General features: G+C 32.9%; 1 protein-coding gene across 1 annotated transcript; it reads left to right on the top strand.

The window, feature by feature from the left end:
* The first annotated feature begins 2737 nt into the window (after positions 1-2737).
* Positions 2738-24104, top strand: Rgs13 (regulator of G protein signaling 13). Its single transcript, XM_023567239.2, has 7 exons — positions 2738-2914; positions 4336-4407; positions 4904-4939; positions 9376-9444; positions 12870-12931; positions 21978-22144; positions 23228-24104. Exons 4-7 carry the CDS (start codon positions 9380-9382, stop codon positions 23408-23410), a joined length of 477 nt encoding a protein of 158 aa, XP_023423007.1. The 5' UTR covers positions 2738-2914; positions 4336-4407; positions 4904-4939; positions 9376-9379; the 3' UTR covers positions 23411-24104.
* The last annotated feature ends 2325 nt before the right edge of the window (positions 24105-26429 follow it).

Raw genomic sequence — 26429 nt, 5'->3', positions numbered from 1 at the left:
GCTGGGACAAACTACCCAACACTCAAAATTAAAAGAAGAAAGGTTTATTTAACTCACAGGTTTTAGAGTTTCAGTAATTATTTGACTCCAAGGCAGAGTGGCACATGCATGACAGAGGGGAAGCCATTCACGATGGCAAAAGACAGCAAAATCATTCAGTGGAAGGTGAATATAAGCCTCTTTTTGCCCCTTGTATCTTATCCAGACTGCTGGGATTAAGTTAATGCCAATCCAACCAGTTGACTGATCCAGCAATCACCCACCCTTAATCCCAGCATCCTTAATCCTAGCAATGAACCATGCATCAATCACAAAATAGATTCAGCTACTTCTGAAAAAAAATCTAAGATTGCACAAGGCTTTGGGGGACCTCTAGACACAAACCATAACAGTTAGTAACTAAAGTTTATAAGGTGGTGAGGTTGTGATAATTAAAGGCATCTTTATAGAAAGTCATTTGAATAAAAGCAGACAAAATGGGTTGCTCATCTTTGCTACTATTTAAAAGTACATGTTGTGAAGTCAACAGTGGTGCACACCCAGTAATGTAATTTATGTTGTCATACAAAGTTAAACTGTCTCTACATGGAAATAAGGAAAAAGGTATAAGACTAGAAAGTGGATCAAGTTTTAGTGTTGCAGAGTTTTAGGCCACACTCACACGAGGTGAGCATTGAGCCTATAAGGAGGTTATTTTTCAAAGATGAAACATGAGAAAGAAATTCAGCCAGAGAGCAAAGAGGAAAGGCTTACAGATTCAATCCGGAACAAACTCCAATCTTCCTATAAACAGTGACACAAAATTTTAACTGCTGGATACATTTCACTAAGAATTTATCGTAAGTGCCACCTTATAAAGAAAAAGCAATAATCATGTAAGATCATTAAGATGGGTAGTAGTTGGCTGATTTCTTAAACCACAAAAAAACAAGTCATTCTATATCTCCCTTTCATATAGAAGATATAAATGGCAACTCTTGATACTTATAGTTAATATTTGATTATTGTGTTTTTATATTTAATATTTTGTATTAATATTTTATATTTGATTATTGTGTGTTGACATTAATTATGAATTTTCACCATACAAAAATAGCAAATATTAACAGTGAACATTTAACTCATTACACACATTGAGCTTGGCTAAAATTAAAATAGAGGAAAGAGAAAAACAATCATAGTTAATCAGAAAGATTTTGCCTCTCTGAAAAAGGACATGAACAAAGATAAAAATGATCCTTTTACATGTTCTGATCCAACAGCTCTGAATCAGTGTTTACTTAGAATTGAAGAACTGTATTACTTTGATCCCATTAATCAACTTCTACATTTACTTCAAGGAAACAAAAAATACTTGAAAATCTTCTACTAGCCTCTACACTTTGTGTTGCAACTCTTTAAGCACTGCTTTGCACCACTCCTTGGTTACTCATCCCTCCACTGCTTATTTCTCAATCCTTGTTGAAAGGTTCATATTTGATGCCTTTATAGGCTTTGAAACCTTCACTCTTTTAGGTTATTTGTTCCAGGATGTTCCTGCCACCTTCTTGCATACAAACCATGAGAAAAGGGAGACATTCCTGAATTCTAACAAACAAATTATTAGGTGGGGAAAGGGGGCTGATTATTACAATGAAAACTTCCTGCAGATACTCACCATTATAGTGTTGGCACCTTCTGAGATAAAAAAAGAAACTGGACAACTGGCAACCATTGAACATGCTTGCTAACAAGAAATAACCCAGATCCTTCCCATTTTCTAAATCCTGCTCTTTAATTCCTGGTTCATGGCTACGTTTATTGAGCTTCTGGCCTTACTTGCATTTTGATATTTTCAATTTCTTTAGGTTTGAACATCAAAAATCATTTTCTGCTCTTTATTTCTTGTTTTATGGCTACATTTATTGAACTTCTGACTTTATTTGCTTTTTATAACCATACATATATAATCATACATATCGCTGAATTAATATATTCAATTTTCTTTAGGTTTGTACCTTAAAAATCATTAAGGACAACTTCTTCCTCTGGGTCCTAAATACTTTTTAAAATACTCCATCAACTGATCTTTCTGATCTTTCCAGTCCTAGGCTAGCATTTCTCCATTCCCATCACTCTCTTTAAATACACACACACACACACACACACACACACACACACACACACACAGTTGGATTAAATATATGACAATGGCATAACAATCTCACCATATTCTGCATTCATTAGAGGTCATCACAAGCACTGGTTCAGTCCACATTTGAACAGGCATATTAACAAACTAAAATGTGAAGAGTCCAAACACTGTCTTAGCAGGTCAAATAAAGAAATTAGAAAGGTTAAACCACAAAAGTGACTTTTTTAGATCCTTCAATACTAAAACTTCTTAGTAATTTGACTATTCTAAACATGTTGATTTTAGTAGTTCTCAATAATTTGGTAGCAACTACCAGTCATAATAGCCTACTTATTTGTACTTAGTTCTCTTTTTATTTTTAAAGGGATTTTATCTTATTGTGTCCATTTTCTATAACTTGAAAAATAAATTATTTTGGAAAAAAGTTTAGGCTATTACATTGAAGATTTCATGAAGTTACTGGCTCCAATTATCTGATCACTTCAGATGTTCTGAGAGAGTTAGATAAAACCTCTTTATCAGCAATGCATTGCAGTCCCACAGCACTACTTTCCATATTCAACAAAACCTCTCTTTGCATAGATACACGTCTGTAAAACACAGAGCATTCATGGGGAGTCCAGTGTGCCACTGAAGGTAATTATTGAGATTGTGAAGTCTTTTTGTGCAGGAAAAACAAGATGCTGGGTATCCCATAAAATTTCCGAACTTGATTTCAAAAGGATCACAACAAAAAGGAATTAAAATTCACCATGGTAGACTCTTCTACACGTTATATTTGTAAGTATGAGATTCCGTAAAAAATTTGGTAAGTACAAGAACATTAGCTTGATATAAATGACTAGCAAATGTTGATTTCGATAATAAGACTCATAGGAATACTAGCAGTATTTTTCCTAAAGAAAAACAAAAACTTGTAAACATGTTTTTTGCCTTGGTTAGACTTTCTATACTTAAAATCACCTACTTTAAAAGAAACTTTTAATTAGGATGATAGAGGAAATAATTAGTTTTGAAGTTTGCTTCCTCATTTTACATGTTTTTCATGTGTACATGTGTATACATTTAGTTAGTGATATAAAATCAAATACTTCAGAATAGTTTGTTTTTTAAAATTACATATTATATAGACATTAATTCCATCAGTTTATTAGCTGTGCGGATCCCAGGTGTGGATAGTTGTAAGGTTTATCTGAAGCATGGTTAATCTTAATATTATGCAATTTTTCCATGTTGCCCACAAGTAAAACAACACACAAATTACTTTATTTTATAAAGGACACATGAAATACATGAACTATGGCAAACAAAATATTGCTAAAGTGTAAATGATTTTAGATTTTTCTTAATTTTATGCAACATACTACATTATAAAATAAAGGAACATATTAAATGTTTCTTTACAGATACAAGGTATGAAAAGAAAAAATTTATTACTTTCCTATCAGGCTTATTTAAATATGTGAAAAAATAATAAAAATTCTTTTATTTTTGTTTGACTTGAAGTTTTCATTTAAATGTTGGAGGAACATGAATTCCTTTTCCATACTATATATATCCAACTTGTAATATAATTAATAATTGTAACATTCTAAGATTCTATCAGTGAAGTGGTTTTTGCTCTTTTAAATAATTATTAGGAGAAAAACTGGAGCCAAAAATCATAATGGAAAACTAAACTTCTAAATACTCTATACTTAGATTATTTTTTAAAGTGCACCTTAATTTTACCAAAAGTGTTCTGAAAAATAAATATATGCAAATTAATCTTCTTATGCATAGTGTTCAATTTTTGGAATGGCAATAACAATGGAACATAATAAAAATTTTTCTTTTCAAATTTTTGTTCCTTCAATTTTTTAGGTAATATATACAAAAAGCTAAAATCCAAAAAATTGCAATGTTTAGCATAAATAGGCTTACTCTATCATGTTAAGGTAAATATATTTCAGTAAAACGCCCTGGAAAATATAAATAAAATATATTTATGTACACATTCATAAAATAATCCATAACATTAACATAACCCTAGATAAGAAGTTAATAAATCAAACATTAGGATGACGATGTTCTTGCATTTATAAAGTGAAAAATTATTTACTTAAAACCTCAGACAGGATATTTCTAGAACTCCTTGCTGCGTACATATTCTCTGGGAAGCTCACACTGATCTCTTTTGTTTTCATTTGTTTTATTTTTAGGTTAATGGAATATTTCTACGTATCATTACCATCAACATGAGGAAAAAAAGATTCTTGTTGATTTGAACCTTGGTAAGTTTATCTAGAATATAAATCAGTTTTACATTGTATCAATTTAGGTCATTATATACTTGGAATTCTCTTTCAGCCAAAATAGAACTGTAGTTCTATGGAATCTTTGTGATTAATATATATTTTCACTTATGCACTGATTTATTTGAAGGATAAAATTAACCTATAGAGGTCCTTACCTATATTTTTCTAATAAAAACAAATTTAAATTCATCAATAAAACTTACTAATCAAATCTTTATCATGAACAACAGTAATTTTTTGAAAATTAGAACTTTCATTTTTAGAATTACCAAAAATATCTTAAAATTTCTTAATCATGAATGTGCTAGTATTTGACTCTGCCGGTCCATATTTTTGCTGTAAATTATAGATGGAGATGTATTATTTAATGCTAAATATTATTGAATGCAGTATTGTACATACTTTTTAGGTACTATTATTTTTAAAATCCTTTTTCCCTTAGATTGAGAATTTTATGTTCTTCATTTTGTAGAGGAAATCCCAAAGGCTGCATTTTCTCATTTTAACGGTATGTAAATTTTCATTTCTGTTCTTCCATCGTTTTTCCATTTTCCAAGATTACTTTGAAATATTTTGTTGTTGTTTCTTTCCCCTTGTTAAATCCCCTTTTCCTTTTATGTTTAAGTTTTGTATATGCTTGTCATATAATTTTACCAGTGTTTTGGCTGGAAGTAATAAATTCATTTGGTCAATTTGACATTTTTACTTGAAACTAGGTTAAGTATTTGTGAATTTATTTATTTTTTCAGGATGAGTGAATCATAAGCAATGGTTTATGATATTCCAGCAGAGTAATGGTACATGGTAATTGGAAATCTAGTGGTAACTAACAGAAAAAAATATTGACCTATGGATAGATAGTCAGTTCCAGAAATCTTAGTGGGCAGACAGAAAGCTACTAAGTTCTGGGCAGTGTTGAGCCCCAGAACTCCAGTATTTGGCACAGAATCCAACAAGTCCTATTTCTTGAGGAACCAGAAAGCCTCCCTCTGTATCAGCGATGTAACTATGCCTAGGGCTGCAATTAGTGTATACAATCTTTGCTGCTGCAATTAGAGAAAAAGTAGCTATTTCACTACATGAATAGAGTCCTATTTGGGATCTCTTATCTTGACAAGAATGATCGGTATAGATTGCATTTCTCTCTCCTTTGCCATGAAGCACCTCTGTAGAAGCGACCACATGTGTAGCTGTCACTAAGGGGATGCTCTGGGTGTACCGGCATCTTGTCCTTTTCCCATTTAGTACTGTCTTCAAATCCTTTTTCCCTCAGCACTTCTGGGCCAATAAATACCACCTGGTGGCTTAAACCTCTCACAGTGATATTCAGGATATATCGGAACCTCTGTAGACAACTTTAATTTTAATACTGTGACCTATCTACTAAATAGGTACAGAGATCTAGACTAAAATACCATGTGAACAAGAGGGACATAGGGACAACAAAAAAAATGAAGAGGAGTTCTTGCAGAGAATATGCATACATGTTGAAGAATGAATAAAGTTAATGAAGAAAACTGGTGGGATCTAAGATGAAATTTTAAAAAAGAAAGGAATGTAATCTGCCAGAAAATCATATATGTACAAAAGAGTTCAGGAAATACTCCCTGAGTAACAAAGTACAAGAAGAAAGTAAAGTAAAGGCAGATCAGACAAACTGCAATAGGAAGTTTTGCATACATTTATTTTTCTAATCTTTACAGTTCCATTTGAGAGAATAGAACAATGCGGATCTGAAAGTTGAATTAACATGTACAAGGTCATACAGCTAATAAAAGCCTGAACTCAAGTGCATGCTTATCTGGTTGTAGAGCCTAGAATTATTTGCATGTACTCTCTTACCTCTAGGGAGCTGTGGGAAACCCCTAAATTCTGCTGTATCCAGAAATTACCCTTGCCATGCTTTTGACCACAGCGAGTGTTACATACCAAATTTGTGCTTTTGCCAAACAACTCTATTAAGCTATTAAATACCACAATGGCATACATCTGAGTTATAGAGATCACTAACAATATATTAAAATGTGTATACATCACCAACAAATGTTTAAATGTGTATATATATATTTCTATTAGATAAGGTGAGAAGAGAAGGGGATATGAAACCTTTTGTCAAAGAGACGGTAAAGAGTAAGTCAGATCCCATTAGAAGACAAGGATGACTAATTGAACTGACAGAGAGGCTATATGAAGAAAGTAAATCCTTTATTTATTATTTTTCATAGAAAATGGATAATAGTTGTTGGATACTACATCTTGTACTTGCTCAGACAGAAGAATCGTGACACTTGAACTACCTCAAAGTTGTTCAGGATCCAGTTATACAAAAGGTCATTATGAGCAGTCAGTGCAATAGTTTTCTTAGTCTCAATTATTTCTCAATTAGTTGCATTTATCTTTGTATTAAACGTTTTTTATTTGCATCATACTGCTTAAAGACTGCAAAAGATTATTACCAACAATAGAGACCAACCTTGTGAGTCTGACATTTAGTCATCTAGAATTTAACTGTTCACATAAACATATTCCTAAAACAAACTCTTCCTTTTGCTCATGCTACATTGAAACTATACTTACCTTCAAGAGTCTTAATCAATGAAGTAACCTATTCACCTTTACTTTATTCCTCCTTTAGATACATTTAGCTCCATAATCTTCCTCACTTACAGCAGGGATCCATATAAAAAATCAAATGCACCAGAATATACCTTTCATAAATTCTTATCTCTAAACCTCCAAATGTACTTGAGTTAATACTTAGACTTTCTTCACTTCATTCCAGTTATTAGAGAACTGTGAATTCTTTAATACTGCTCCTTCTCCAATGCTCTAGTCACTGCATTCTGAATTCTAGCCTAACTTTTTTATCCAAAACTTAAAATACTATCGGTTTGTCCCTCTTTCTCCTGTGTCTTCCATCTTTGTCAATGGCTACCATCTGCCATATTTAAGACATAGTGCTCACATTGAAGACTACAATGATACTGCCTAAATACAGAAGCCAGGATGATCAAATGGCATAGTGCTGCTTCTCTGTTTCTGCTATATCATTATATCACCATCTTTCACAAACCACAGAGAAAAGGAGAAAGAGATACAGAGACAGAGAGAAACAGAGACAGAGACAGAGAGAGACAGAATCTGTAAGTAGCTCCACACAAGCTCTCCTTGTCTTGGGTTCTATCTTGTTTCTGCTCTTCCTGCTGCACTGAAAACTGCTCATATTGTGGTCATCAATGACCTTCTTGTTAAGAAATCTGACAACATCTTTCAGTCTTTTGGTTTTTATTCTCTTCCCAGTTTTTAACTAACTGGCAACTCTCCTTTTTGATGTGTATTCTTTGGTTTCTGTAATATCATACTACTCTGGTATTAACTTGAAAGTTCCTCTTATTTAAAGTATTTTCTCCAAGTGTTTGTGTTCTTCAGTCATTAATCTTGGGCTATGTCTTTTCCTGGACATTTTATATTTTTAATTCTTCTAAGCGTTTATGAAAACTGACCACTTATACCTTGAAACCTAATCTCTCACTCTGTATTTTCCCTGTCCTTTTCTCACTTTTATATTTGATCAAAAGGTTCTAATAATTCTTGCTCCCCAAGGCCTAAAACCCCTCCCCTCCATCTCTGCTTTCTCCTCCTAATCACCCTCCACCTGATCTGCTGTCGTTGCCTCCCAGCTGTTCTCTGTGATTCCACTCTTGTCATACTATGACCCGGTCTAGTCACAAACCAGTTTCAAATGTTAACATAGCTGTGTTGAATTTTACCATCAGTGATTTTCCAACTCCTTAATATGAAATCTCTGGCCTGTGTGACCTACCTTCTTGGCTTCAGCCCGCCCTTACAATTTCCTCTCCCATTTTCTAGCTGCACTGAACATTTTTAGCAGATAATTAGTCCAATCTTAACTAACATTTTTCCTCAGCTATCTTCCTGCCATACTCGATACTCCTGTCAAAACTATATTTCTTTCCTTTCTTCAATAAGGAAATGACCACTTTATCTTCATTTCTGCTCAAGTGGTTTCCTCAATTACTCAATTCTTCCTTGCACAGTCTACTGGTCCAGCTCACAAAGTTTTTCACTAGGATGCCTTCATTATAGACTCTGAGGACTCGTATGGTTCTCCTCTCCACAGCCTCTGTTCGTCAAGTATCCAAGTCCAATTGCACGTCAGAGAGGGCAAGAGAAAAGAGAAACAAGATCTATGCAGACCACTCACTGACAGCCAGAGCTTGGCACACAACAAGTACTCAGTAGATATTTTGAATCAGCCAGTATAGGCTGATATAAAAACTCACCATATCAGCCTCCATAGTTCATTGTACATCATTGCTTACAGATAGTTAGCAAACTATTTTCAGCTTTCATTATAAAGTATGGATTTAATTATTGTTAACAAACTGTTTAGTTGTTTTCTCAAAGTCTTGAATTAGAAACTCAACTACATTTAATGTTATATAAAAGTACCTGGACTGAATAAACCTTACCTATTTTAAAGTCAAAAGTTACAATGCCCAGATGAATACAACTATATAACAATGCCCTTATAGAAATTCATTCTTAAGGAGTTTTATTTTTTATTTCATTATTTGTACTATTTTATATGACTAGTTACAGAGAGACAAATTTATGTTCAATATGTTGGAAAAGCTTTCTAAAAATAAGAATTGTCCAAAAAAAGGGAAGCCTTACGAATTTGTGTGATCTTGCCAGGTTCTACATGAAAAGATTTTTCTCAGAGATCTGTATTTTTAAACTCTATTATTTAATGAATAAATCAGTTACATTAACTGCATATTCATGAGTTATGTTACTCCCCTTTCTTCTCCCTACCCCCCATGATTCAAGAACCTCTCCTTATTTTTTCTGATTTAAAACTGACTCTATCATATAATTTTATGTGACTAATTTATACAAACATATATTATATTTATTTAGAAAAATGAGCAGGCAAAATTGTTGGATTTGTAAAATGTGCAGAAGTGGATCTGAGAGACTACCTTCAAAGTAAGTGACATTTAAATTCTATGCCAACTTTAAAGCATTTTTCATTGCATGATAAATAACTGTATTCACCTGTTTTCTTAATATATTGAATTCAGAATTGGAAGTAAAATTTGCACATGAGTAGTTGAACCAGAAGAACAATCATGTATTACACAAATATTCTGTTTTCATTATTCATCCTTTACACTTGAGATTTCAGCAAGTTAAGGTAGAGTTTACTATGAGTATTTTTAAAGCTTTTTGTTAAAATGAGACTTTTTTGATCCAAAATATTTTCACAGTTCAAACCCTCTAAGTATGAAGTGCTAGAGACTATTCCTAGTTGGAAGTTATGAGACCAGAAGAGTAAAAAGGCTCACAGACCAATCTTCTGAAGTTTTTACAACTAAAATTATAGCCATTCGAATGAAAACTGAATTAAAACAGAACATTTTCTGTAAAGAAGGATAACAAGCCTTTCAGTTGGATTAACTTCTCTCGAAAAATTCCCAGGTTGAAAATCCCTGTTAAGATAATCATGAGTTCCCAACCTAGCACAGTGTGAGACTTCAGGTCTCACCATACCTCCCTTAGGATTAGGGCTTCTCGCCTGAGTGCTCCTCTCTTGAAGAACCAAATATCCAAAAATGCTTGTAAGCTACTATGTGGTACTAAGAATGAGGCAGCAGCGATGGGTGAAATACATATTAAGACCAAAATTTCAACATTTTAAATGAATTGAGGTCGTTAAGCTACATAGGTACTTCCAAGGAGAAAGATGTGACAGGCTCTTTGAGAACAACCTTCTTTTCTACTGATGATTTTCATGGAGGAACACCATCAGAGCTTGCATTTCTTGCTATGGTGGGTCTTTCTGCCTCATAGACCCACCATGAGGAAAATATTTAAAAAGAGAGAGAGAGGGAATTCACTTTTATGAAAGACTTCTTGATAACAGCGAACAACAATTCATAATTGCTTTATGTTCATGAAATGATTTTTTTTCATAATTTTATGAAACAGACATTATTGTATCCATTTTGTAGAAAGTGAAACTGAGGTTTGGAGATTTTAGTATAGTAAGACCAAAAACTATTAAATACTACACCGGGATTAGGACATAGGACTATTAGACTCCACTTTCATTCCTTGGTCCATGCCTCACAACATCTCAAAACATCTCCATGTGTGATTGGTTCTCACTGCTATTTGCCCAGAAGAAAGTAGAGAATGCAAAACTGGAGAATTTATATCAGGAAATTCAGGCAGCTAAGGGGAAAAGGAGTGTCTAAAATAATTCTGATGAGATCACCTGGATACTCATGGGGCAACATGAGACTCATGTGATGGTCAAGAAAAAGATTGCAAGTAAAAATAGACTTCAAACAAATTTCATTTTACCTCTTGACCTATAAATATAATTACTCTTCTAAACATGATATGACTCCAAAAATCTCTTGATCCTTATAGGCACAAAAATTCTCTTACCAACAACTTTCAACACCTAATTTAAGCTACCCAATATAGTAACAACTTCTTCCCTCAATTTGTAGATTGTATCCATTCCTGTAAAATAGGAATGAGTGGAAAAGATAGACATCCAATAAATCTTGACTACTACTTTCCATCTCACTGGATTGGAAAGGTCATTTTAGGTTACTTTTTCTAAAGTTCTAATAAGAGAAAAGAACAATGAGGTATAATTTCATGAAAATGTTTTTTTTAAGAAAGCAATCTTAATACAATACACCGTTAAGCTTTATGACTGTGCAAATTGTCTCTCCAAAACTGACAGGATCCAGCCAATTTTTAGAAAATAAAAGATATTTGAACTTTTCCATGTTCTGGATTATTTTTTAACCTCTTCAGCTAATCTTCCTTCATTGGCTTAGGATCCTTCTAATGCTGATAGCTGTTCCCGCAGAACTAAACAGCCAAAGGAAAGATTGTGCTTATATCCAGAGCCATTTTGATAATATCCAGTTATTGAAAACAAGAAAATAAAAAATCCAAATAGCAATGAACACATTTACTATTTTTTAAAAGGAAAATAAAATTATTTGTCTGTGAAAATAGAGTCACTTGACAATTTCAATCTCATGAAACTTATGACAGAAAAAGACATAATCCTGCATCTCTGGCTTTTCCTAGATACTTTCTAAATGGTAAATAGCTTTGTTTATACTTTTTATGTCAAATGTTACTTGATACACTATACTATATTATAATTAAAATTCTCAAAATGCAAAATAAAGCAAATGAGAGACTGAGAAAATGATAGATATAGCAATATTAAATTTAGTGTATGAGTATACCCACATAGGATGGGGGAAACCACTCAGACTGCTTCAGACCTCAGGGGCATCTAAGAACATCTGAGATGTGACCCCACTTGTCTAGCACAGGACAAGCAGAATACAGTTATATAACTATGACCTAGCACAGGTAAACGCTGGTGATAGCACTTTGTAAGTATGAGATAACAATCTGTATAAGAATCATACATTAAAGACACAGGTGGCTCTTGCACTCTTGAGCTCTTGTGTTCTGCTCTGCTCCATGTTGCCTGTTGTTGTTGCTGTTATCTTGCATACATGGGTTCTTTAGTTTGGGGAACTCACCTGCAAAAATCTCCTTTGGGCTCCCCAAACAGACTGACATAGGATAAACTCCAAGATGCCAACAGACAAATGGGTAAACATTTTGTTGGTGACAGGAACCCACAAGGCACAACCATGTAAATCAATTTGGCAGTTTGTACCAAAAACCTCAAAAGTATGTGCCTTTTTCATCCATTTTTAATCTACTTCTACCAATTGTCTAGGAAGTTACCCTAGGTGGGCATGGAAAATCTTAAACAGTTGGGCTACATTTAGTTTTAACACTGAAAAATAAGATAATCAGAGTGGTTTTTGAGAATAATTATTGTAAACTATGGAATGTCCCCTTGTTAAATAATATATAGTCATTAAAATGATGTAGATATGATGAAAATTATAAATCTATAATTATAAATTATAATACTATGCATGACTAAGATGTTGTGAAATATAAAATACTTACTAGAATAGTATACACACATAAAGTATACATGCACACACAGTAGATTACTTTTTGATTAAAACCACAGATATATGTATAACAAAAGGATTGAAATAATCTATCATGATGCTAATAGTAGAAATATGTAAATGAGATATGAGTTATAGTGCTTTATGTTTTTAGTATTTACTTCAGTATATCTCAAGAGTATACTATTTACTATAATTTTTATAAATTTAAAACACTAAAAATAAAATGTAAAAAATCATAGGAAGGCAGATTTCCATTCAAAACTAGATACAAATGGAGTGTAATTATGTTTTGGTGTTATTTTCAAGGTAATATTTTTATTTGGTACAGTAAAACTTTGAGAATATTTTACTGCTTTCTGTTTCCTTTCAAAGCCTTACTTTGGAGGAAGTATTACAGTGGGCCCAATCTTTTGAAAATTTGATGACTACAAAATGTGAGTATTGTGCATTGCTAACTGGCCAGTTTTATTCTTAATGGGGGAAGGGATACTATATAATGAATAGAGGCGGCACCTGTCACCCCTTCTAAATGGCAACTGACATAGTTAAAAAAGAAAACTTGAAAATAGTTTGTCATGTCAAGCAATGTTATTTTCTCTGGTGTTAATTAAAACAAGATTAGTCACTGTGGATATTTATTCTTCACAAGTATACATATAAACCTCTTAGAAAATATGCTGAAATAGTAATGAACTAAAATACACTGCCTTACCAAAGTATCCTAAATTTAGTGTTTTCCAAAAATTAACAATTTGCTGTTCTAAGTACTTTCAAAATTAAGAAGTAATTTGCGTCTCAATATAGAACTCTTCAAAGTTTATCAGTATCTGGTTTAAGCAGATGGTATAAGGCTCTGACTTTAAGTATCAAACTTCAGATGATATAAAGGGAAAATATAGCAATGGATATGAAAAAAAGAAACTCATAGGCTCAATATGGAAAATATAAAGATGATGCAAATTCAAGGATGATGTGAATTCAAGGGAAATGTGCCTGTGTCTGGGGTAGGAAACTAGAATCAGAAAATAGCACAGAAAAAAATGCAACAGATACTTAGAAAATTCTCTTACTGAATTTGGTACTTTGTTCAAAAATAGAATTGTTTCCCTCATCTTTTTTTTTTTTAAATTTTTGCCTATAGATTTTTTTGTGGGATTCTTTTTAGGCTTTCTGTAAAGATTTAATCTCTTGGAGATACCAAGTGCAGAAGGGAGTTAGCTACACTACTTAAATATTCAATTGCAGTTTGTACAGTGTAGTTATGCTGGACAAGATAGCTGCCTCTGTGGGTTGCTATTTTCTTAGGGTACTTTGGAGGAAGTATTACAGTGGGCCCAATTTTTTGAACGATTTTCTCTCCCTGGATTGATATGGACACACAAGCCCTGCAAGCCCCAAAAGGAAATAGTTGGACTTGTGAATCCTTGACTACTTCTACTGAAACACCTCAATCATGGACCTTGCCTAGTCCCAGGATCTCCACCTCCAATCCTGGGGCAGCATCTGAGTTCTCCCCTTTTGTAGCAGATCTTGCCAATGAACATGTGGAGTCATGGGAGATTTTGTGCAATTTAAAATTACCCTTTTCACTTTTGGGGTATTCTTTATAGTTTTGTGATCCAACTTGCCAGTATGACTATGATTTTTTAATCTATCACGTAAAACTTAAGAAATTAAAATGGGAATACAAAAGTGTATGTTTAGCCAGTGACGATTCTCCTTTACTAATTGTTTACATGTTAGTCCCTAACACTTTGTAATACATGTTTGTGACACTGAGAGATTAGCTTCCCCTTTGCAGTTTCATACTTACTCTTCACTGGTAAAATGGAAATAATACCAGCTATCAGTTTAGCATTACTGGACAAGTTGGAGAAAGAATAGCTAGCTCAATTCCTGTTATAGACTAGGCCTGCAAAATTTGGTATTTCTATTAGTAATAAAATGTATATCTCTAACAATCTTTTATCTTTGTTCCATACCAAAAAGTTCAAAAGTTCTTGATACTCAGGACTCCCTACACTCTAACGCAACACATTTTCTAAAACTTATTTCCAATTATGACCTTTCACATAACATGTCCTCCACCAGTCTGAAAAAGTCCTACATTTTGTACTTGTATAGCTATAATTTTTACTGCTGCAGACTTTTGCACAATGTCCTTTTTGTACTTTTCACCTCCTCTATTTTTGAAAAGAAAATTCAAATTCCATCTTTTCCATGAAATCTTTGGAAATATTTTTCCTTCTTCTATTTTATTAGCATCATTATTTATTCTGTTACTAATTGTAGGTAGCTTGTGTAATGAGGTTTTTCTACAGTAGCCTGCTGAGCAAATTATAAATTCCTTAAGACTATAGGGCCTCTTGTTCACCTTTCATCCCTCTGAGAACTAAAAACACAGTTTGTACCAAATGGAATAAATGTTCAGTGAATAAATAAAACGTAACTATTAATAAGGAAACCTGAAATACCACATCATAGTATGTAAGTTTATGTGCCATTTCTGGAGACCTCATAAACAAGGTGAAAAGTGTTTATTTAGCAAGGATCTCAAGTGGGTATCTGTCTGGGTGCAATTATCAATTTAGAGATATGTTGTCACGAGAATAAAGCAAAGTCATAGAAAGATTACAACAGGCAGAAATCAAACTGTGCTTTATAAAAGTTAGCAAAAAAAGAATAAAAGTTTGCTAGAAATTAACATTAAATGAAGGTCTTTTAAAAATTGACAATTGGGTAACAAAAAAAGTAATAAAGCATATCATTCTATGACCCAACCAACCACAAAAATAATATTATAAGCATGATATGTTCAAGAGAATAAAAATGTGCTTACATTGACAAGGTTCTAGTGAAAAGCAGAGAGCTAGTAATATGCAGAGGACTATTTTTATGGATTACAATACTGATTCTAAGAAACATGTAATTCTGAACTCTACATGGGGAGGAAATAGTCTGAGTCTCAATAGATAAGTAGAAACTGATTTAGTTATTTGTTTAGGAGATATAAAGTAATAAATACTATACCCAACACAATACAATTAAATCAAGGTCTTTATGGAAAAGAAGAATCTAAGAAAAAATCAATTCGAGGACAGAATTATAGCAAAATTCAGACTTTAGGTAGAAATTAAAAATGTAAAACTGAGACACATTCTAGGTGTTATCCAGTGATTCACTTTTGACGAACAAGTATTTTAAAATGTTGGATTTTTTTAAGTGTGTATCTTTCAATGTGCATTGAATAAATATGAATTAAGTACTTCTTATGTATCAGGCAATTGCATGGGAGAAAAATCTCATGTACCACTGTGGCATATAAAATACCACTGCAAAAATGATTTTTTAAAACCTAAAAATCCCCTAGAAAAGAGCAACAGAACTCCCACTTTTGGTATATTGGTATAACATAAAAAATTATCCTTAATAAAATTCAAAGGCAAGGCAGACACACTTTTTTAAAAAAATACTGTAATTTGACAAAAGTTTTCATCGAAGCTGAATAAGGGTCTGACAAATGGAACATAGTAGAAAACTCAAAAATGTGTACACTTTATGGTTAATTGAGTTTTTACAAAGGCACCAAAACATACATTAAACATACAAAGAATGAACACATGTTCATTCTGAGATAAATGCAGGACCTTAAAGAAAGAAAGATATTCAATTAGAAAAAGTAGGGTGAAAAGACACTGATATTGCATTTACTGAAAAATAATAAAGTCTTTCTGAAATCAATTTTACCATATATTATGCACTGAGAATCTCTAAAAATATTATGTTTTCATTCTGGAGATCACATTACTTAAATCATTTCTAAGAAAACAATTACAGATGCAAGAAGTGATAAATTAAAATGTTCTGTGTTTGATAATTTATAACAAAAAGGGATGATAAATTTAAAATGCCCAATACTTTTAGGATGGCTAAATATACAGTCAGTTTGAATCCACAGATTCAACAGCAGTGGGTTCAAAAAATATTTGGAAAAATAAGTCTATACTAAATATGTACAAGCATTTTTCCTTGTCAATATTTACTAAATAGTGTAATATAACAAGTATTTATACATTATTTTCATTTGGCATTAGTAGTAATTTAAAGATGGTTTAAAGTATGCAGGAATAATATATGTTAGGCTATATGGAAATATTATGCCATTTTATGTGAGGGATTTGAGCGTACTTAGACTCCCACAGTGGGGAGATCCAGGAAGCAAATCCCTGTGGGTATGGTGGGGTGACTATATTATAACCTAACCCTTCAGCGGAATATTGTGTGATCATTGAAAGGAAAAAAGAAAAAATATTTAATACTTGATACTAAGTACAAAAGACCAATAGTGATACAAAAATGTTTTCCTCTTATAATAGTATCAATAAGTAATTTGTGTTTAGCTCTCTTTGTGTAAATGAGTGAATGTTAAGTGTTAGAGTCTGCCTAGATGTTCCCCAAAGCTTCATCCAGCAACTGGACTTTTTCAGAGGTGGCTGAATCTACAATGTGTGACACTGGGATTCAGGGTACTGATTAGTGCATCAGTTCACTCATTGGTTTGTCATAGTTCTTGCTAGGATTAAGGATAGTAATAGTACACCCACCCTAGAGCAAGCAGCCTGCATATAATACAAAGGACAGAAAGAGTCTTAGCTCTCACCCCTGCTGTGTTGCTTTTGCTGTCTTCCACCACCATAAACTATTGTCCCTCTGCTATGTGCCATTCTGTCTTGAAAACTTTATAAACTGTGAGCTGAATAAGCATTTCCCCCTTTAATTTTTGGTGTCTCAGTAATGAGAGAAAAGAAACTAAGAGACTAGATAAATACAAGATTCTATATGATCAAAGAACTGAACAGGTGAAAGAAAAAATAACAAATTGTAAAAGCATTGCTATTTATTGGCTGTTTTCTGTATTAAAAACAACTCAGAGGGTTTTAAGCTAGCTTTATAGTAATACAGCAAAAAAAAGTAGAACAGTAAAATTTGATTAGATTGTAGAATCTAAATCAGATAGTTTTAATGAATCAGGTTTACTATAAAACTTCACATAGATTCTGTTATAATTATGGAATTCATTATGCCTGGTTGTAGATTGAATAGCAAATGGGTTTAAAATTGGTCCCAGTGCATTTCTAATGTATACTAATGGATTCTAATGGATTCTAAATCTCTAGAATTTAACGCATGATACAAGATTTGCCACCTTTAAAAGACACAATCTTGCAACAAGATAGGACTGTATTTTGACTCAGCCAAAAAAAATCCCACATTTTCTTTCTGAATCAGGAATACTGGCATGTGTCATCTTGTGTGTCATAGAAATGCTAATTTTAATCACCAGTCTACAAGAGCAAGCTGGTAATTACCAAAGGCGCTATTCTCATTCTTTGATGAAAAGGTAGACACTTACATGATTCAATTCTATTTCTTCTGTCCACTCAACATAAATTAGAAATTCTGTTTTTACCTTTATTTGTTCTTCTCAAGTAGAATCATGATCTCTTAAGCATAATGTTCAGGAATGAGTATCACTAAAACATCAGAATGGGCTATCATGCAGTCCATTGTCTGACTTGGGAAAGATTTTCCACCTTGTAATTTCCTTGGTGTGTGCACCAATAGAAATTCTAAACTGAGTAGTTTAATTCCTATTCTAGTGTTTATTACAGTTCTTGAAACATTTCTATACATATATACTCCAGCTGCTTGATTATTTTATAGTGTAGTCTGACAAAAAGTAGAATTTATACAGAATTCTATAAAACACATCAGTCAGTTAATTCTACTGATTCTATGCATTAAAATCTTATCTGAAATTTCAGACAGGTTTCAGTAGTCCAGATCAACTTTTGCAAAGTTATAATACACTAACCACTGACATGAAAATCCCAGTGACTTACAGTAAGAGAAGTCTGTTTCTCATTCATGATACAAGACAATTGGAGTAAGCTGTAGCTCTGCTCCATGTCTTTATTCTTGACATTAAGCTTAAGTTGCAGCTTTTTTTCCTAGAATATGTTCTCCTTTTGACAAAGGAGGACCAGAACCACATGAGGGGTCTTAAGACACTTTCTTAGGTTAGTGAATGAACGTGTGATGTAAAAGCCCAAGGCTAATGCAGATAATAAGACAAGGAAATTTGTAATTCTCACAGGAAAAAGACTGGGAATAATTAAAGACAATGTTACAAGCTACCATATCAAGTGTCTGTGGTATTCTGTATTTATATCATACACACACACACACACACACACACACACACACACACACATATATATAGTACTATAACTTGCAAAATATAAAAAATGCATAGTAATGCAGAGATGACTTCATGAGCAAAGCACTCAAGTATGTCAAGAATTGTGGAACTATTAGCCAATACAAAAAGAAGCCAATATACTTATACTGGCTCTCTCAGGAGGAAAGTTAGAGAAGGCAGGAATAGATGCAAATAAGTTCTGGAGTCAGAATCTATGAACATTTAATATAGAATTAAACATAGAATAAAAAATACAAATTCGGCATACTTCAATTTGGAATAGAACATTGGCTCCCAGATTATCTTCCCACCACCACACACTCATTCAGTTCAGTTCACCCATCCAAGAAGCATATTGCGTGATCTCTCTCTCTCTCTCTCTCTCTCTCTCTCTCTCTCTCTCTCTCTCTCTCTCTCTCCCTTTCTCCCTCTTTCTTTTTCTTTCTCTCTCTCTCTCTCTCTCTCTCTCCTCTCTCTCTCGTTCTCCTGTTCCATAGCTCATTTCTTGGTTTTAAGCTCTTTATTTTCTATTCCTAGTGAAGTCTTTAGTCAAAATTCTTCTGAATATAAATCTCTTCATTTTAATAGAATCATTTCAGTATATACTGAAAAATATTGATGTTCAACAACAATTCTTAAATCACAAGTCACTTTTTATATTTTGCTTTGCCTACCTATTCAACTTTCCTATAAAAAGTGCCCCAGGGGTCTGGGGATTTAGCTCAGCGGCATAAGCGCCTGCCTTGCAAGCAGGCAGTCATGAGTTCGATCCCTGGTACCAATAAAAAGGAAAAAGACCAAAAAAAAAAGTGCACCAGTTACTATACCTGTGTCCCCTGATCTGAGCTCTTTGTGCTTATCGTGAGGCAAGCACAATTTAAAGTCACTTTGCTATTAAAATAAACTTCTTATTTGAAACCTAAATTATGATCCCCAGTGAATAGGAATACCTAATCTATGTTAGTTCCTACATTTCTATACACACTTTACCCCCATCTGTTTTGTCCTTTCACCTCAGTGATGTTTCTGTCAATCCACCAGTCACTCAAAGGCATTAAGTGTACATTTTTTTCATATAATAGCAGTAAATCATGCTCTAGGTTTTTGCATTGCAAGGATACCATATTTCTTCTAGATTACCAGCATTGGCAACCTAATGCTCCCATACAAAGGATCTATCTCTATTTGAGTTCTTTTTTTGAATACAAAATATTTTAACTATTATCTTTATTCCTATATCACTGCTGACAGTATGTAGAAACTAAGAAGTCAAGGAGTCTGACTTTCTAAAATTTTATCTATTTACCTGAAGACTTAGAAAAATATGGTTTTACTCACTTCCATTTCACCTGATTACTATTATTTCTTTTTAAAATTTTTTATTTAAAGAGAAAAAACAAAACAAAACAGTAAAAGCATTAGTAACAACTAATGCAGAATTTCAAAAAAATAAACAGTAAGAGATCACTATTAATAGATTACATATTGTCATCTTAGAAACAGTTGTTCAAGTTACACAATTAAAGCATAAAAAGTGGACATTCAAACAGTGAGACTGCAAACAGTTCTATTCAATGATCCAACAAAAACTTAATAGTGTGGTTTTCGGGGCTGGGGATTTAGCTCAGCGGCATAAGCGCCTGCCTTACAAGCAGTCAGTCGTGAGTTCGATCCCTGGTACCGATAAAAACGAAAAAGACCAAAAAAAAAAAAAAATAGTACGGTTTTCTATCTTACACACTTAAACATACATGAAATTATATCCTTTAGAGCACTTTCTTTTCCTCTTTTTTTTACAATAACAATTACACATTTTGGGTTTTATTACTCCTACAATTCTTATTACTTTTTTTTTTTTGAAGAGAATAAAACCAAATGTGACAAAACAAAACGGAGTCAGTCAAAACAAAAGGATGGACATAGTACATGATGTAAAAACAGAATACCGGGTGATCAACAGTGGTACCATAATGCCTCTTGCTATCTTAAAAAGACTATTATTTCTTATAGCAGCTGATGACATTGATCAAGATTTTGTTAACAAATATCCTATGCTTTTAGAGTTCGTGGATATGTTTACAGCACTGATTGTGATAATTTCATGAGTATATATTACTTCCAAATGCCTCATCATATACATTAAATTATATTCTGCTTTTCACAAAAAAAAATTCTATGCTAACAATTGTTCTTTAAGTAGTCATATACTCAGTGTGACTACCCACACACTTCTGTTACATCATTAAAAACTATTTTGTCTTTTTTTCCTTTATCAATTCAATTGCTCAGATATGCAAAGAGAACTTATAGTCACTAAAAGAAATTTGAAACTTATCTCAAATAATTCATTTTAAATCTTGAGAATATTTGATCCTCCTAAACATTGTGGTTAATGTATTAAATTTATGAAAGCCTGCTAATTTCCTTTTCAAACACACGTTCCTACAAAATTGTGTGTCCATGAGCAAAACTCCCCGACCTTTGTCCTTTCTGCCCACTTAAAAAGATAGTTTAAGACCAGAGATGAATGTAATCATCTCAGCATCAAGTGTCATTTGATAGTTATGTTCAGTATAAGTACTATCTTTTACTAGATTCTCATAATTTCAAACAGCCCTTCTGAATTCATTTTCCTTACCTGATCATTATTTCTGCTTCAAAGCATAAAACATGAACATGAAGTTCAATTTTTCTTCTCTCTATACTCTTCTGACATGAATGGACACTGAAAAGCACTCCACGCTAATCAGAGATCACTCCTGCGTGGCTTGACAGTTTCCTTCCAAAATAGACCTGTCTAAAGTCTAAATCCTACTCTCATCCACCAATTTGATGTTATGTCTTTGATTTTATTTAAGTAATTCCATCATCAGAGTTTTGTCCAGTTTAATTCTTTTTTCTACATCTTTGTGCTATCTTCTGTCCTATCTGCAATAGGACCATCCACACTGGTAATGTAACCATCTGCATTGGTAATCTGGCCATCCCCTGGTGAATATTTCCCAATGAATGAGTGAGAACAAAGGGTAACCTCACCAGGGACTGGCACTGACTACAGACGTATGGATCAAAATGGGTGATGGACATATACATAATATTAATTTATCAAATGTTTGGGAACTTTTATTCAGACTTTTGTTGGAAAGAGCATTAAATATTGCTCACATTTTTTATAATTTTAACTGATGAAAATGAATTGATTTCTCTACTACTTCTAGATGGTCCAGTAGTCTATGCAGCATATTTAAAAATGGAGCACAGTGACGAGAATATTAAATTCTGGATGGCATGTGAAACCTATAGGAAAACTGCCTCACGGTGGAGCAGAATTTCTAGGGCGAAGAAGCTTTATAAGATCTACATCCAACCACAGTCTCCTAGAGAGGTAATATTCATGAGAAATGAAAATCAGTACAACCATTGGAGGGCACTAACATGTCAAGTATTCATATATGCCAAGCACTCTAGATCTCAGTGTCTCCTAAAATGCTATAAAATTCAATATTGCTAACATTTGCAGATAAGATATTTGAGAACGTAAAACGTTAACTAACTCAGTGTCATACAGTTGTTTAGCAGTAACATTAGGACTTATGGTTATATTATTGGGTTCCAAAAATTTTCCTCATTAAATTAGCTTAATTCCCAGTCCTAGGGAAGTTAAGAGTAAAAGGCAATGCTTAGAAGTACTGTTCTTGGCAGAATAAAGTAGAAATGCCATAAAATGTCATGCACACATCGCCAGTGGTGCTGGGCATTTAGCCACCACAGCCTGCTGCAGAGATTAACTGCTCAGTGTAGTGTAAAGCTACCAGACATCCAGCGTTACTGCCAATGATACCCAACTACCTAAAGAAAATAATCCCAAATAAAGGATATTCAGCAACATTCCCAGAAGAGAAAAAATGAAGAATCGAAATTCCTGTCAAGGGGACAAAGATAAAAGATGATGAATAAGACTTCTATCACTAAAGATAGTCAAATATTACTGACTTATTCCCCAAAACTCCTACATGGAAAATTTGGGGTTTACTAAAATAACCACTTCTCCTCTTTATTTCTTCATTTCTCACTTTCTTCCCATTTCTAGTCATATTCCGATTTGTTACTATTAAGAAAGCTAAATTTATAACTAGCACTGTGTTTCCTTTTCTTTAAAAAGAGACTTCCATTTCACAAACTTCCTTATCTGCAGACTACCACTAACCGCTTCCATCTGCCTGAGTAAGCAGTGGTTTCTGAGACTTCCCTGATCTAGGACCTTGAGATTTCTTTTATTCCTCTAGGATGTGAAAGTGGATACAGAATACACTTAAAAAAATGTTTATAAGTCTCCTGTAACTATGGAAACAGCACACAAAATCTCACATTTCAGTGAAGAGCAAGGGGACTACCTTAAGATTTTCAATTATATGTATCTATTTTCAATAATGCTTATTTATGCTCTACATGTAATTTCATTTTTCAGATTAATATTGACAGTTCTACAAGAGAAACTATCATCAAGAACATTCAAGAACCCACTCAAACATGTTTTGAAGAGGCTCAAAAAATAGTGTACATGCATATGGAAATGGATTCCTATCCCAGATTTCTGAAGTCAGAAATGTACCAGAAACTTTTGAAAACTATTCAGTCCAACAATTCCTGACTACCACTCAAATATTTAAGTTGAAGATGATATCTTGCAAACACTGACTTTGGTCTTTTAATTTAGAAAAACAGAAAATCAAAAGTAAAGTAATAAAACAGTAATCAAGCTATAAATTGATTTCTACTTGCCAAAGAGACAGAACTCTAAAACCACTATAAATAACACAAATATAGCATATCTATGTAGTTCAGCTAGTATGTAAGTAAAAAGAAGATTTTCTTCATGACACAAGTGTGCTTATTATAATAGTTAACTAATTAATAGTTAACTTATTAATGAAATATTGTTGTTATAATGTGACAGCAAATTGCTTCTTTGAAAAATTTAGTTCTGTGAATCATGTCTCCAGCATGAATGTATTCTGTGAGTACTGTTCTTAATAAATTGAATTAGCAAACAATAGTACAAAAAGCATACTTATCAAGAGCACTATTTTAAAGATATATTCTTAAAAGATATTCTATCTTTAAAAGTTTCCTAACATGTCCATAATTAATTTTCTAGATCATATATAATTTTTACATGTAAAACTTTGTGATGATTCTAAACTCTTGTGGGTTTATTTTCACTTATTGTTACACTTGCATTTCTGTAAGGTTAGAAAATTTAGCTCCTATATTTTGAGATTCTTCCTAATAATATGAATTTATTGTGATTTTGGTAATCAATAAATCTAAATATAAACTTATAAGTCATAAATTTATGTATTTTTCAGACATGGTTAAAATACTATTCCATATACATTTCTAAATCCCTAAAGTTGATATAATGTTGAAAATATATACTTTAATTTCACAAAGTTTTAATGGAAAGGCAGGCAGTGTAACACATTCTCTGATGTTAATTTACTGTCACCTAAAATACCATCAAAGAGTCCAGATTCAACAGGGGATTTTCAGAAGCTCAACACAAATGTAAAAGTTAATCAGCTACCTTTACTATTTAATTTTTTTTAATTTTGAGTCTTTATTCCCCAAAAAAGGAGACATTAAAAATGATTTTCTTCTGGGGAATTATTTTTTAACTTCTCATGTTTGCTTTTGGTTTTGAAAGTAGCTTAAAATAGGTTTGACCCTTATATTGAAACAAAGGTCTTCCTCTCTTCTAGTGATTTACTAATTCTCATACCGTTTTAATCCATGAACTATTCCATTTTATTTTATCTAAAAGAATAACTTTTGCCAGCCAGATGCCTCCATGGTTCACAAGATCAAATGGGAATTTAACTCACAACCTCACACTTGCCAGGAAGGCATTGTGCCACTGAGCTATATCGCCACCTTATTCCTAGTAATTCTGTTCATACTATTTTCCACTTTTAAAAAGACCAACATGAACATGCTATTCAGTACAACAGTTCCTGACTAAGTTGAAGATGGTGTCTTTCAAATACTAGCTTTGGTCTTTTAATTTAGAAAAAACAGAAAATCAAAAGTAAAGTAGGAATGAAATAAGACTAAAGCAATAAATAAATTTTTTTCTTTTTTAAATTTTATTTTAAAGAGAATAAAACAAAAAAGGACAAAACAAAACAAATCAGAACAGAATAATGTAAGCAACACAGACTTCACAACGAGACAGCCGGATATTAACATTAAAAGACCATAATGTCTCTTTCTTTGAAATACTTGAGCATTCCTTCACATACAATAATATCAAACATAGCAAAATAATATAAAATCATTCAAAAGAATGAAAGTATTACAGGACATTCAAAACCAAATAACAGAAAATGAACAATAGCTTCTATAATATCTCATTTTCCATAAAAAATTTGTTTATACTATCACACATATTAAAATCCAACAAGACACAACATGATAGAACCAATGGAAATAGAAGAACAAAAGCATGGTAGGACTTCAAAGCAAGATGATATTAAATCTGCAGTGGCTGTCATAACATCTTGTTTTCTTCAAAATAGCTGTTCATATCATCACACATAATAACATCAAACAAAACAGAACAAAGCCTTTCCAACCAATGAATGAAAACATTATAAGGCTTCAAAGCAATGTAATGGGGAACCATGATTACCATAAACTCTTATGTACTCTTACCATTTCTTACACTAGGGAGACTATATGGTATTTATACATGTGAGTTTGATTTATTTTACTTATGAGTATGGTCTCAAGCTGCATCCATTTACTTATAAACATCTCAATGTGATTATTCTTTATAGCTGGAGTAGTACTCCATTGTATAAAAATACCACATCTTTTTTATACATTCCTCAGTTGATGGATACTTAGGTGGTTTCCAAGATCTGGCTATTACAAACTGTGCTGCTATAAACAGGGGTGCACATATATCACTGTGGTACAATGTTTTCAGTTCTGGGTATAGGCCTAGAAGTGGAATAGCTGGGTCAGATGGGAACTGCAATTCCAGCTTTTTGAGGAATCTCCAGACTGATCTCCACAGTGGTTGCACCAGTCTACACTCCCAACAACAGTGCAGGAGAGTTCCTTTTTCCCCACAGCCTCTCCAGCATTTGTTGTTGATACTTTTCTTGATCCTGGCCTTTCTGGAGTGAGAAAGAATAAATAAAATTGATAAGCTCCTAGCTTATCAATTACTAAGAATAAGGTGGCGATATAGCTCAGTGGCACAATGAGTGGAATCTCAGTGTGGTTTTAATTTTCATTTCCTCAGTGACTAATGATACTGAACATTTTTTCATGTATTTTTTTTTGCCATTTGTATTTCTTCATCTGAGAACTGTGTATTCATCTTGGATGCCTATTTTTGGATTGGGTCTTTGAATTTCGGAGGTCTGATTTTTTTTAATTCTTTATATGTTCTAGACAGAAGTCCTTTGTCTGAGGGAAAGTTCACTAAATATTTTTCCCAATTTGTGGGTTTTCTTTTCACTATGCTGGAGATTTCTTTCATAATGCAGAAACTCTTTAATAAGACATGATCCCAGTTATTGATTCTGGGAATTAATTCCCATGTGTTTTGATTCTTGTTCTGAATCCTCTACCTACCCCTATGTCTTCAAGGTTTTTAC

This window comes from Cavia porcellus, unplaced genomic scaffold (genome assembly GCF_034190915.1).
Source record: "Cavia porcellus strain 051 isolate PalLab524CR breed Dunkin Hartley unplaced genomic scaffold, mCavPor4.1 scaffold_29, whole genome shotgun sequence".
Classification (NCBI taxonomy): domain Eukaryota; kingdom Metazoa; phylum Chordata; class Mammalia; order Rodentia; family Caviidae; genus Cavia; species Cavia porcellus.
Note: the sequence above shows the minus strand (reverse complement) of the source record. Positions and strands in the feature narration are given on the sequence as shown.

What these genes read in the sequence shown, in the direction of transcription:
- Rgs13 (XM_023567239.2), top strand. Translation starts at nt 9,380, where the DNA reads ATGAGCAGGCAAAATTGTTGGATTTGTAAAATGTGCAGAAGTGGATCT. An exon ending in AAATTTGATGACTACAAAAT is followed by an intron (nt 12,932 to 21,977) that starts GTGAGTATTGTG and finishes TACTACTTCTAG; the next exon opens with ATGGTCCAGTAGTCTATGCA. An exon ending in AACCACAGTCTCCTAGAGAG is followed by an intron (nt 22,145 to 23,227) that starts GTAATATTCATG and finishes TTCATTTTTCAG; the next exon opens with ATTAATATTGACAGTTCTAC.